A 14545-nucleotide genomic window follows, 5' to 3' on the forward strand; every position below is an offset into this window, starting at 1 on the left:
TATATGATTGTGGATAACGGAAAAATAAAAGAATAGACAGTGTAATGTGCTATTATTAACAGATTAGTGAAAATTGCTTTATAACTTATGTATACCAAACATATGTGGAGTGTATTATATGAAGCACTTGAATTCCAGGGCTGAGAAGGCAAAGCTCAATTTGGCGAAAAACTTCATATGAATTCTTGAAAATTTTAAGCACTCACATTAGTAAGAAATACTCCCTGTGTTTAATAAAATTGCGTTTGCGAATTTCCGTATTTTTCTGCTGCATGGGTGAAACGCATATTAATTTCTGACAGCAACGCGAATGTCTACTTGACAGGTAACCTTCGTGACCCGTCAGCCAGCAAACCATCAGGCCAGGCAGCAGCAAAAGCATTATAGGCACAACGTGAAAGGAGGAAAAATTTGGTGCTACTGTGGAAAGAACTTTCCATCTTCGGCGCAAAAGTGAATTTTCGTTCGAAAAAATCAAGCAATCCGCAGGAGCTAACGATTGTGCACGTCGTACAGTGAGCGGAGGTTGTCCACGCGAACTTTGAATTATTCTGCGTGTCGGAAGCCGATCCACAGTGCGAGCGAAAAAAGTGGTTCTTGACTACCGTCCCACCAGTGGTGAAGAGTGGTTAATCATCCATCGCGCACATACACCAACACATAAGAACGTATTTCAGTAGGCGAAGCATTGGAGCAAATTGGAGGAAAAATGGCGTCGATAGATTCTCAAATGAAAAACCGAATGCAAGGTTTTAAAAACAAAGGAAAGGATCAGGAGGTAAGTGTTCCGGTTCGTTCGATAACCTGTTCGTGAGTAGTGTAAAGGAAAACTTCGTTTATAACTTAGTTCTCTTGAAACTGATGAATAGGATTTGTGCGCAATACGAATTTCACAAGAGGGCGGAAAGCACTGGAATTCTTGGGAACAGAAACATTCTGATAAATCATTTGTGATGCGAGCGGTCCGTGAAGTGGACTGCACTTCCAATTGGTATAAATGAATAATCATATTGGAGAAAAATGATGATTTTGACCTTTCGACTGCTGGCCGTCAACTCGCACCTATACAACAATAGTAGAGCAGATGCTGAGCCAGACAGCAAAAAGAACAAACGCAATAATTCGGGTTGAAGGTGGAAGCAGATGGTAGTCGGTGACAAAAAAAGAAAACAAAAAGGTGAAGGAAAATATGAACCGACAACCTTCGTTTGGGTCGAACAAAATCTCTGGGCGTAGAATTTTTGGTTGGGTTACACTCGATTGCCTTATGAACACATAATGCCAAATATTGTTAAATGGTGAACAATAATTATTTATTACAGTTATTGTTTTTCCGCAATAAATTTTGGTTAACATTTTTGATTAGGTACTTTAATCGGAAAATCAAACTTTCAATCGAAAACTGAACAGTGTAGGAAGAAAATCTGTATCTGTATATTTCAGAAATTCTAGATCATATATTATCGTAAACAAGAATAGATTTTTTGAAAGGTTGCATAATGGGTACGGCAGAAACGTTAATTGCATTCATTGACTGGTAAGTTGAAGTTGAAGCAATGTGAAGGTTGCAATTACTATAAAAACACTGCAATATTGAAACTGCAAAAAGCCGTACATTTCCATGGATCAATTTTATTCCAAATACGGCAAACTCAATTAACACGTAAATGCATTTTATGGATAACTAATATGTAGTGTAATGCAGTGGTTCTATTTCTGTAAGTTTGCTTATTTTATTTTTTCTTTAAATTAAAAACATGTTGCTCAATATGGACCAATTCAAGCCCTTTGATGAATTGACACATTTTACTCATTTTTACACTTTATAGGAGATGCGTCGTCGTCGTAATGAGGTGACAGTCGAATTGCGCAAGAACAAACGCGAAGAAACGATCCTCAAGCGTCGCAATGTGCCCCAAACTACAACCGAATCGACAGATGAAGATGACTACACATCGCCATCCAACCTGAAGAAGCTGGTTGAGAAGGCAGGAAACAGCTCCGACAAGGACGAACAGCTTGCAGCAGTACAGTCGGCACGGCGTTTACTTTCCTCAGATCGAAACCCGCCAATTGATGCGCTGATACAGAGTGGAATATTGCCAATCCTGGTCAGTTGTCTGGAACGGGACGATAACCATTTGCTGCAGTTTGAAGCCGCTTGGGCTTTGACAAATATTGCTTCAGGAACTTCGGCACAGACTAACCAAGTAGTTCGCGCTAATGCAGTGCCACTTTTCCTGCGTTTACTTGGCTCTCCTGCACCAAACGTATGTGAGCAGGCCGTTTGGGCGCTTGGCAACATCATTGGTGACGGACCATGTCTACGAGACTTCGTGATCAAACTAGGGGTTGTCCAGCCACTTTTGTCATTTATCAAACCGGAGATTCCAATACCGTTTCTGCGAAATGTCACCTGGGTTATTGTCAATCTGTGTCGCAACAAGGATCCCCCGCCACCGGTCGATACAATCCTAGAGATTCTACCAGCGTTGAATATGCTAATTCATCATACCGACATAAACATCCTTGTCGATACCGTGTGGGCTCTCAGTTATTTGACCGACGGAGGCAACGAACAAATTCAGCTCGTAATAGACAGTGGCGTAGTGCCGAAGTTAATCCCTCTCTTATCGCACGTTGAAGTCAAAGTACAGACAGCGGCTTTGCGGGCTGTTGGTAACATTGTCACCGGTTCAGATGATCAAACACAGGTATATCACTATTCTAACGTTTTAAATGCTAAACCTATGCTTAAGCTTACACTGTCAATTTAGGTTGTATTGAATTGCGACGCCCTGTCTCATTTCCCCTCGTTGTTGAGCCATGCGAAGGATAAGATTCGCAAAGAAGCGGTTTGGTTTTTGTCTAACATCACGGCTGGCAACCAGACGCAGGTGCAGGCAGTCATCGACGCCGGTCTTTTGCCCAAGATCATCGAAAATCTCACCAAGGGCGAGTTCCAGACTCAGAAGGAAGCAGCATGGGCGATCAGTAACCTGACGATAAGTGGAAACCGTGAACAGGTGGCACAGTTAATCAAAGACGGAGCCATACCACCCTTCTGCAATCTGCTTATCTGCAAGGACACTCAAGTGATCAACGTAAGCAGATAATTGTAACTGATCTTGTCGGTGTTGATTTATTGTAACAAAACTTTCAATAATAACAAACAGGTGATCTTAGATGGCATCAACAATATGCTGAAACTGGCCGGACCACACACGGAGGAAATAGCCAACATGATCGAGGAATGCGACGGTGTTTCGAAAATTGAAATCCTGCAAAATCATGAAAACATTGAAATCTATAAACTGGCGTATGATATTATCGAGCAGTTCTTCTCGGATGAGGTGAGTTGGGGAAATGCACTGTCAAATTCCGGCCAGCGATTAAAACTTCCCCGCTTTTATTTCAGACCGACGAAGCTGTTTTGGACGAACTGAGACCTGCTGCCGACGAGAATGCGTTCCAGTTTAATCAAAATCCTAATGTGCCCAGAGATGGGTTCAACTTTTAAAACAGATCAGCAGAATCAACCACGCAGGCACGACTACAGATAGCAGTTGTTGATTGGTAAATGGAACTGATAACCGGAAACACTATCGACTACTATATCTTCCTCTGAAATCCTACACACCTTGCTTAGGTTTTGTAACTTGACAAACCAGTCACCAGCTCTTGTTCTTTTTTTTTTCTCAACCTGCACCATTGAATCAGCTCAGTTAATCTGATCAGTTGCCAGACAAACGACAAGTTGAGCGCTTGGATGAGCAAGCAAGTAAGCTAGTTATCTTAGGATTCACTTCAAATCTTATTGAAAGAAGCAAGTTAATAATATCTATTTATTATATAAATCACAAACAGTAAATCAACAACAACAACAACAAAAATCAGTGCTGAGAAGACAGTTTAGCATTAACTGACGAGGAAACAGCAATACCATCATTAGTCAAACACACACATACACTCACTCACACAGCCCATATGAAGACGCTTATACATACATACATACAAACACGTGACCGTTGGAAGAATTTCTAACTTTTTTTTAATTGTAAAAAAAAGAAAAATGTAGGCGGATTTAAAGTTCCTTCCCTTCTTCTATTCTAAGAATAGGGCGTTTCTTGTAGGAAGATTTTTATGTCTATTTAAAAAACAAACAGTTGTCAGTGTTTATTTTTAGAAACACTTTAATCCTATCGATGCGTAATCATGCTGGTAGGAGGAGTCAAACGGGAGTTCAGTTGTTCTTATCATGTTCCCGCCCTTTAGGAAGAAGGGAAGGAGTGTTACGAGAATATAACAAAATTTCACAACATAAAGCATGATTTGATACTCGATCACAAATGTTGAGAATGGAAAAACGCGCATTTTGCTGTTTTTTTTTATTAGGAGGAACGGGCTGACAGGCGTTGAAAAATATAGTCGAATTAAAGCATTAGGGAAATGTTGCTTTCAAAAAAATCAGGATCCATTCGCTGGAAAGGAGAACATATATTTCCATGTATAAAGGCATATTTTTTTATATACTTATAAACACTACTCGGATCGAAATAAACCAATGGACTGTAATTTAGCAATTTGTTGTAACGCAACCGTTCCGAGCTGGAGCAAGAGTGCAGGAAAAATTGTAAAGATTATCGCCAAAGAGAAGTAAATTACTACGATGAAAAACTTCTCATTTTTCCGAGCCAGCCAAGGCTTCTCTCCTTTTGATTTAGTTTAAGCTTTAATAGTAGAGAACCAATAAGAAAAATGCGAACAGCAAGCAGCTCCTGTTTCGGTAGGGGTACAGGATATGAGAAGTAACGCGACATTGTTTGAAAATGCGTCTTCTCGGAAGTTTAACCATGAATCGCAAACGCGACAAAATGGCTCTTAATGTAATTAAGCAGCAGCGCACTCACAGAATTTTTGTAATTATTTTCACATTCACATAAAGAAAAAAAAAGCGAATCAAACTTAGGTTGCCAGTCCCTTGCGCGGGTAGCAGCGGATGTATTATCAACTGTGGGGGAGAAAACGAAACTCACACCACACGTAATATGCGCGCGTTATAGGAATTTTAAACAAATTTTGTTCTTAACGGTAGGCAATTGAACGTTGCTCTCAAAAAGAACGCACTATTTTTTGGTAAGTAAACCAAAAATAAAAAAGTTATTTAATGTAAACCGAACGAGAAAGCAAACAAACTTAAAGCGGAGACGACAAACTGAAACTAGAAAATTAAATTTTCGAACTATGGACTTGGAAAACAGAGATGAAAAATCGGTTAGGAAAATAAAACGACATTACCATTTTTTTACGTATCTAAGCCTAAAACAAGTTGAAGCAAAACGAGGAAGAAGAAGAAGAAACAGAAGAACAACACAGACATACACACACACCAACTGAACAGCAGAGGAAAAAAAATTAGACTTATTTTTGTCCTTACTGGAACGATAATAAAAACAACAGGCAGTTGAATGCGGAATATTAGGTTTTTTTCCGGCGGGGCGTCATTATCCGAATTGTCCTTCACGAACTGGTTTAGAAAATAATGAATGCATCTGCCGTAAGTAGCATTGTTTATGTTTGTTAATTGAGTATAGAAAGAGTACTGGGATGTTTCTATCGTACAACCGTTCAAAATATTATTTTCAAAATCGCTTTTTCTAATTAATTCGGGTTTCACAAAAAATCAGCCCTTCTTTATCCGATTTTGTTCCAACCAAATTTGTACTAAAGTATTAGAACACTGTTTGCTAACAACGAACAATGATTAATTATGGGTTCTTCTGTTCACGATTTATCAAAGTAGGCTTGATTTGAGGGAGTAAATTGTTCAGCTGTCATATTTTATGAATTGTGCGAAATTAAAAAAAAAAAAACTATTATGTTATCCAACAGTTAATCTGTGATTATTGTAATGTGGTTATTGCTATAAATTATAAAAAAGGGTTGACTATTTGACGTGTATCAGAAGTACAGGTGAGTACAAATAAAATTTGTCTCAGTTTGTTAGAGTAAACAACGCGAGTGTACATGAATTTTGTATAGTAGAACTTTTTAGAATAGATTCTCATAGTTGTTGAGAATGATTTCATTATTTTGAACGTTATAAACTGTAAACTTGCGGCCACGCACGGCTACGATACCAATTTAGTCATTTTGTTGTTGATGAAACGCGTTCTGCTTGGTTTTAGCACACTTGAGATACATTGACTCATTGCGAGAAACTAATGTCGTTTTCGTTTTTGCGGTGTAGCTACCCCGCGGACTACACTTTGTCCTATCACTGTTTTTTTTACATTTTCCGGACTATCCTTTTTCTGTCCCGGACAGTCCGCGCAAGAAACAGAGTGCAGTTTTGAAGACACCAACACATTCACACGTATGTGTCAAAATAAAAAAAAATGTGTCAAAATCGGTTTGCTTTGATTATTGTTCTTCGCGTGTCAAACATCAGGTTGAATTTTATTTATTTTATTTTGTTATTTTGTGATTTTTCAGTAAATTGGCAAATTTTTCGTACAGTAGCACAAACGCGATAAAAGACAATGGCGATAATGACCAAAACAAAAGTGACAGCTACCTTTGGTATTACGCACACCATTGCTACTGCTCGGGAAGTGTTTTTTTTAGCTGCAAAGCGTAGTCCGGGACGGGATAGTCCTGCCGTAAAAACGAATTCGACATAACGTTAAAAGCAATCAAAACATCGTTGTAATTTTCAAAAGTATAATGTTTAAAATACCTAATTCATTTTATTCATTTAATCTATTTCCATCTGACCTTATTGGTCTCCATGAAAGTTAGTGGATGGGGAAAAGTCTGTTTAAGACCGTTCTCGTGGAGGCATAACTCCATCATCTTTTGTTAAAAATATACACTAAGGTCGCTTTTTACACGGGTTTTTTTACGCGGATTCCGGAATTTACGCAGTTGTTTTACGCGGATCCCGGAATTTACGCGGTTTTTTTTTGCGCGAATTTCGGTTTCCCTTCACTCGGAATACAGAAATAACTCTGTTTTTTAAGCGGATTTCGGAATTTACGCGTTTTTTTTACGCGGCACGTATCCCCTGCGTAAAAAGCGACTTTAGTGTACATGAAATATTGTGTTAAGTCAATTTACGATAGGTCAATAACAAAACTACGAACATTACAAACGTAACCTCGAACTTAATATCACATTAGATTCAACTTCATCATTACATAAAACATTAATCCTATTATTAACCATCATTCAACACATTGAACGTTTCTTGACTTAAAATAAAATTGTATGACATTTCCATCATTTGAAAATACTTTAATGAACACCAATAGATGTCGCTTGACAGAAAAAATCACATAAAGTTAGTTTAGTATTGTAAGTGGACGCAGTATCTATCCAAAGTTGAAAAAAGTAAAATATTCACGGGGTATTCTGGACTGAATGGGGTTAAGCAATATGGTCAATTATAAAATATTCGGCATGGACACTTTTTGAAGAAATTTGTGTGACGGTTTGCCGAACTTAAAGATCTCCTCTACTGCAGCGAAAGCGTGTCGTAGTGATTCTCGCATCTTCTGTGAGTTTCAATACGCACAGCTCAGCTGCAAGGAATCGGACGGGTCGCAAGTTGTGGATAGCGAAACGGCTTCCAGATATGGAGGTTAGGTGCGAATATAATGAACAAGTACCCCCGAACAAGCAGCAGGAATTAGGGCCTGGGAGGTTCGTAGTGGGCTTTACACAATCTTCCCCTAACGACTTCTAAAAGCCGAGTCAACGCTGCCAAAACCCGGAGCGCCTGTTTTCTACGAAGAGCGGCCCAAATAGCGTCTGGTTTCCAGGGAAGAAGCTGAAGTAAAAATGCGGTTTCTCGTCAGCTACACCCAAGAAGGCAGCCCCGTCATGAGAATACGAGACGAGTAGAGCCATCAGAGAATCCGCGATGACTGCACTAGAAACAGAGGCGCCGAGTGGCAGAAACGACTGGTATGATGGGGAATGTCAATGGGAACTGGAACGGATCTGGGAGTGCCAGCAGTAGATGGAGCAGGTACGATTTTCACGGAGCGAAACTTTACGACGGTGGGAAAACCTACACCAGACTAAAAGCGGAAGCTCAGCGTATTGGACTGCTGATCGATGCGAGGATATGAAGGAAAGAGGGTTCAAGGAGAACAATGTTAGCCTCCCACCCCGGACCGTTGCAAACGGCGATGAGCTCGAGGTGGTAGACGAGCACGTGTACTTAGGATCGCTAGTTACCGCTGACAATAACAACAGCAAGGTGATACGGAGACTCATTCAAGCGGGAAATCGTGCCTACTTCGCACTTTGTAAGACGCTGAGATGCAATCGAGTGCGCCGCCGTACGAAGCTGAAGCTGTACAAAATACTAGTTAGACCGGTGGTCCTCTATGGGCTAGAGACGATAACACTGCTCTCAGGGGATCTCATCGCCTTTGGAGTTCACGAAAGACGTTGCTAACCATCTACGGTGGAGTACAGACTGAGGGCGCAGAATGGCGTAGACGCATGAACCATAAGCTGCACGCGCTGCTAGGAGAAAAACCCCCTTGCACATCTGAATGATGTGAACAGATTGCGATGTTCCGGACGACAACCCGGTTAAAATGATTCTTCTCAGTAATCCCATCCGGCACCAGAATCAGAGGAGCACAGCACGATGGTTTGATTAGATTGAAAGTGGCCTTCGAGTAATAAGGCAACCCAGAACTGAGTGAAATGGAGACGACTTCTTGATACAGCACGAGCCACCACGGCTCTAGTCTGCTGGTAAGGTAAGGTAAGAATGCAGTGACTGATTCATTATATGCAAACAATGAGTGATGTATCTTGGGATGAAGCAAGCCAATAGATCGAGTGTTTTGATTCACCAAGAATCATCAAAAAAGCGCATCAAAACGCACAACCAAAATTAGTACATACCTACACTGCCGGTATCCGGATAACTGTCCCATAATGAAAAACAACATGTTGAGAAATCGGCGATTTAATATAATCCGTGAATTTTCGGATTTCCAGCAATTAAATCCAGAACCAATGACCATAACAGTTTCATGACAGCATAAGTTTATCGTTGAGAACAAAAAACCATGGATGGAATTGGTTTTACGTTATATAACTTGAAAAAAAAAAATTGGACAAAATATGCGGGTACATTTCAAAAGTACTCGCATATTTTGTCCCATCACATATAAATTCAACCAGCAACCGGCAGTACTACAGAAAAACAACATTAGTCTAGTTAATTAAATGACATACTTCTATATGCCTAAAATAATCCGATATACACTAATCTGAAGCAAAATTATATGTTTGCAGTTTGTACCACTATGCAGTGGGACTGTAATGCGAGTACTTTCAATATGGGACAAAAACAACTTGGTATTTTTTCCATGTTTTTCCATACAAAAGTATCAATTTTTTTTTTTTCAGAAAATATGATAACAATTAAGTCGATTCCCGATGATAACTCAAAAGTGACCAAAATCAGTATGGGACAGTTATGCGGGTACCGGCAGTACAGCTTACATCCAGCACCTAATAGCAATGTCACATCGTTAAAGTAAAGCAGAAAAGCAGCGGCCCCATATTACTGCCTGGTGGTACTCCAGAAATGTGGAGGATAAACAAAAACTAAGCTTCAGACGTAGTTTTCAAATACATAAGAAAGATCGTAACCCAGTCGATGAATTGTAGCGATGCACCAAGTCGAGAAAGTATTCGATGATATGTAACGAAACGTAACGCCACCACCTACCCCCTTATAACAATTACGTAACGCAGGATAAGAATTTGCCTTATAAAAATATTCGTTTTTGGAGAGTCTCTCCAGAGATTTTTTGTTACGTTACGTTACGTTACGCTGATTTTACCTTCCCCCTCTCCTATACCAAATCGTAATGCTCAGGGATACTCCCTCTCCCCCGTATAAGCGTAACTGATTTTACTTTACTTTGTTGACTAACGGACCGTTCACCGGTCTAGGGCCGAACGCATTAGAGATGTCCAGCTTCTTCTGTCTTGGGCAGCCGTTCTCCAGTCTCCTCGTACGCAGATCGTGCATCTTCTACCACCGCACACATGCGAGGCCTACCACGGAGTCGACGGCCTCTTCCTGGTTCTCTACTGAAGATAGTTTTGGCGGCTCTCGTCAGACATTTTGGCTACATGTCCAGCCCACTGAAGCCTGTCCCGCTGTATAACCTGCACTATATCAGCATATTTGTGGTCCCCGTGGCTCTGTGGTTAGCGATGTCGGTCGGCTACCTCTCCCACACGGTCGTGATATCGGGTTCGATTCCCGATCGAGTCGAGGATCTTTTCGAGCTGGAAATTTTCTCGACTCAGGGCACGGTGTATCGTTGTACTTATCCTTCATATGCAAAATGTGCCAAAAACAATATCGATATCGAATTCTCAACTAATCTAGTTGATCGAGACTGCTATTAGCCCCAAGGCTAAGCGTGTGTGTTCAATTCGCTTGATGAGTGCTCGAGTTCTGCAGAAATTGTTTTATTTTTATTGGAAATCTCCCTTCCAGAGAAGTGAGAGGTCTCGAACTATTATAATAACCTTTCCCAGCTCCAAAAACCCTACAAATTTTCACGCCGATCGCTTCAGTCATTTCCAAGTCTATATAGATCTGACAGATCGTTTTAGTGATGCACTCGCGGGGAGCCCAGGGAGAGGAAGCAGGCTTATTCACTAGTGGTAAGTTTAGCCCTAACCACTGGCATAAAACATTACTAAACAAGTTAGCAGATCATCAACATCATTAATTTCAAGTCATCCGGTCGAAACTATGTGAATACTCAGTGAGAGCCGTGAAATTATTTCGCGGTATTAGTTGTTGTTACTTCACATAGAAAAATATCAGTGAAAGTTTAACCAAGAATTTTCTACAAAAAAAAAATTAAATAATTAAGCGAAACCGCATCGCGAGGTCCTTTTACCCAGGTATTTCCAATCTTTATGTCTTTATAATTTAGTTTTCGGTTAATTGTCACAGCGATAAAACTACTCAAACACGCGAAGTATTGAATCTTTTGATATACAGCAATGTTACTGAATACGAAGTAACGGTTTTTTTATCCACTGTGCCCCTCGAATCCACCCAAATTGAACAAGTAAAATAGGACCATGTCATCTTGGGCAAGGAAAACTAGCATGTTTTCAAAAAATATAATCTTTTTTTTTAATATTATACTTTTCCTGTGACTGACTTCAACATTTTCGGGAAAATATCGAAAAATATCAACTATTTACAGTTCCAAAGATGAGAAAAAAATGTTTGCGTGCGGAAAATTGCCTACTCAAATGTTTGATTTTCGGTTCCAACAACAAACAGTATCTGAGAATACTTTCGCGCGTACAGCCAGCCGAGGGTGACTTAAAACTAGTTAAACTCGATTCGATAGTGTTGTGTTCATCCTTATTTGTCCTGTGCAATGTATTCAGCGTTCTGCTGTACGAAAATAGTTTCAACAATCTGGGTGCGCGCGATGAGTGTTTATTATTAAAAGTCGATGCAAGAAGGAGTCAATAAATAATTTAAATATACGATTTAAAAACCGCGCGATTGGTGAGTGTGGCGGGGAAGGACATAACAACAGATAATTAATGCTAACCACTGACGACATTTCAGCTGCCTAATAAATAATGGAGGGTAAAAAATTAAATACTATGAAAAAATATACTTTAAAACGAAGAAACAACAATCGTATTCTTTACGGTATATAGTTACAGTTTTACTGTTACCTCGTTTGCGGCTCATCTCATTGGTTGGGGGAGAGGTGGACACAAACCGAACATCGACGACACCCCGGAACAAAACTTAGTGTTTACAGAAACGATATCAACATGTCTTTTTTTTGCCTTCCCCCATGTAGTGATGCGCGGAATAACAGTAAGGTACATTCTATCAGTATATATGCTAACGGTAAAAGCGGACCAACTATCGTACGACTTTTGGGATTCGCTGCTGCATGCTGCCCGCGTCTCGTGCTGTATTTTTTTTTGTTTCGCGAGACCGAGCAAAAAATTGTTCTAGCTAATTAAATAGTATAAAATGAGTATTCGGATCGATTCCTTTTGCCAACCGAGCGAGAAGGTCTCGAGCATAGGCTGTAGGCATTGTTCCACGATTTTGTATTCGAAGTTTTTAGCTTTGCATGGTTTTTGGTTTATGCTGACGATCGCCCAGACTAGCATCCGACGACGACCATCAGCTGCTGCTAATGCTACTGCTGATGTTGCTGCTGCAGGGCCTCAGATGCTGGCACTAGGACGGTACTGGTCGTACCGTCCGAAGCGGTTTGCTGTTGAGCGACCAGTTGTGGAAGCGATATTTGCACCGGTAGTGTTTGATTGTCCGATGTCGGAACCTGTTGGGTATGGTAAGGTTGCGGGGTTAAATAAGCTGAGGGTATTTTTTAACAAATGATCCATTCTTACGTGTATTGTAACACCTTGTGGCAGGCAAATGCCCTGCGTGAGAGGGGAAGGCTGAGGCGGGTTAAGGTTCTGCATCGAGTTTGTACTTGTGGTTATTGTCAGACCGGGTGGTATTCCTGCCGGCAGAGCTAGCGACACCGGCGTCGCACCTGACGACGTCGTCGTGTCGGGATTGCTACTGCCATTGCTACTGTTGTTGTTGTTGTTGCGACCTGTCGAGCTGTTACCACTGCCGGACATTTCCTCCTTCAACCGTTTTGTCATGTGCGATTTTATGTGCTTGCGGAGGTGATCCTTCCGGTAGAAGCCTTTTCCACAGTCGCCGCAAATCTGTTGAAGAAGGCAGTATGTAAATTAAAAGTTTAATTCTTTTTTTTATCTAATTGTAAGTAAATTTCCTCGGGATTGATACAAATGTAGGTGGTAGGTCTTCGTAAAATAAAAAGGAATTTTACAGGCAGTCATGCGATGCCACCGGGACAATTTCGGTGGAGGTCCTTTGTATTTTGATAAATTATTTGAAGTATTTTAATGTACAAAACGGGTTTTTTTTAATTTTTTATTTCTCTTTCTTAAGGAGATTTTCAGCCTCCGGCTGGTTCATCTCCGGAAGCCCCGGAAGGGAGTTTCCCTGTTTGTTATACATAATTGTTACAGATAGTACATTCGAAAAAAAAGAGAGGTTTTTCCTTTCTCGTGTTCACTGTCGGAGTTTGTTCTGGTCGGTGTTATTTCGTTTTCGGTTGCCTGTCTAGGTACTGTCGATGAAATGCTTGACGTCTTGTTTGTCATCATGTCAGATTTGATTATATATACCGGTATCCTTCATGAAATTTAATAGTGTAGCTTCCGTTGATGGATCGTTCGCCAGGGCATCTCTAATACTGTCCGGGATTCCATGGAAATCCCGGATGCTTCGAAAACAGGGACAGTTTATAACCATGTGTTCCACCGTCATTGTAGTATTACAAGTGTCGCATCTTTTTTTAAAGGTTGTTTTTTCTGTCCTGATCGTAGGCGGGATAAAACGCGTTGGTCGCGCCAGTTCGAAACATCCACCCATTTGGTGGTTTCGCCTTTTACTTTACGGGTGAAAAGTGTCGTGTTACTTGACCATTCTGCAGACCAGGAAGAACGAAGAGCACATTTCACAAATTTTTCAGCGTCGTGTCCTGGGACATATTTGGTTGCCAGCGTGCCGGAACGTGTTGCCTTGGATTCCGCAGTGTCCCGGGATCCAAACAAAAACTGTATTCTGGGGGGCCCACTTTTGTACTGCTTGTATCCATGGGTGTTTTGATGTCGGTGATTCCAATGCAGCGAGGGCACTAAAGGAGTCGGACAGAATACATAAAGGTTCGTCAGCTGGTGTGGTGGCCGCGTAAAATATTGCTGCTGTTTCGGCCGAGAAGATCGAACATTGATCTGGCAGACGAGAGAAAACGCTGCAAGTCTGATCGGCAATTCCGAAACCTACCCTGTTTGCAGTCTTGGAACCGTCAGTGAACCGATGGTGAAAATCTTGATATTGCTTACCCAGCGATTCCGCAACGTGTGCGTGCATGGCACGAGAATCATCTCCTGCTCGAAATTTGTTACTAATGGAACGATCGATTTTAAGAGCTGGCGCATTCCATCTCCTAGTTCCAGTCCAGTGGATGCATGCCACCGGAGGGAGCTCTAGATGGGTGAGGGAGCTGAGAACTCTATTCCCCTCTTTGAGGAGAAAGACCTCAGAGTTTCCATAGGTTTTCTCTAAATAACTGATGGTTCTGCAGTTTAATATTTCCGCGAATTGGTACTGGAAGGGCAGGATGCCGAGTTCAGCGCAGGCGGATTCGGCTGGGGTAGATGGGAGAAGTCCTGCGATGATTCGTGTTGCATGATTGTATACGGGAGAAAGTTTTGTGTTAAACGAGTCGCCGGCCATGCAATATAACTCGATACCGTAAAATAATTTACTGTTTACTGTGGCTTTGGAGACTCGGAGAAGAATGTCTCTGTTGCTGCTCTTGTGTGGTTTAGAGAGCGTTTTGAGTATGTTCAAACGAGTCCTACATTTTTCTCTAGTATCGTTGAAATGATC

The 14545-nt window shown here is 41.0% G+C and overlaps 2 protein-coding genes across 5 annotated transcripts in view; one reads left to right on the forward strand and one right to left on the reverse strand.

Moving 5' to 3' along the window:
* The first annotated feature begins 339 nt into the window (after positions 1-339).
* LOC129730402 (importin subunit alpha-3) lies at positions 340-5476 on the forward strand. Its single transcript, XM_055689715.1, has 5 exons — positions 340-778; positions 1830-2714; positions 2778-3104; positions 3177-3353; positions 3419-5476. Exons 1-5 carry the CDS (start codon positions 710-712, stop codon positions 3518-3520), a joined length of 1560 nt encoding a protein of 519 aa, XP_055545690.1. The 5' UTR covers positions 340-709; the 3' UTR covers positions 3521-5476.
* A 5699-nt stretch (positions 5477-11175) lies between these two features.
* LOC129730694 (zinc finger protein 18-like) overlaps positions 11176-14545 on the reverse strand; it is a 40943-nt gene continuing 37573 nt past the window's right edge. For all 4 annotated transcript variants that reach the window (XM_055690224.1, XM_055690223.1, XM_055690222.1 and 1 more), the window contains 2 exons: positions 12460-12789; positions 11176-12389 (listed from right to left, as the gene is read on the reverse strand). In XM_055690224.1, the coding sequence (XP_055546199.1) occupies positions 12246-12389; positions 12460-12789 (474 nt within the window). In that variant the 3' untranslated portion in view covers positions 11176-12245. The remainder of the gene's footprint in view (positions 12390-12459; positions 12790-14545) is intronic.

The sequence above is a fragment of the Wyeomyia smithii genome, chromosome 3 (assembly GCF_029784165.1).
Source record: "Wyeomyia smithii strain HCP4-BCI-WySm-NY-G18 chromosome 3, ASM2978416v1, whole genome shotgun sequence".
NCBI classification, from domain to species: domain Eukaryota; kingdom Metazoa; phylum Arthropoda; class Insecta; order Diptera; family Culicidae; genus Wyeomyia; species Wyeomyia smithii.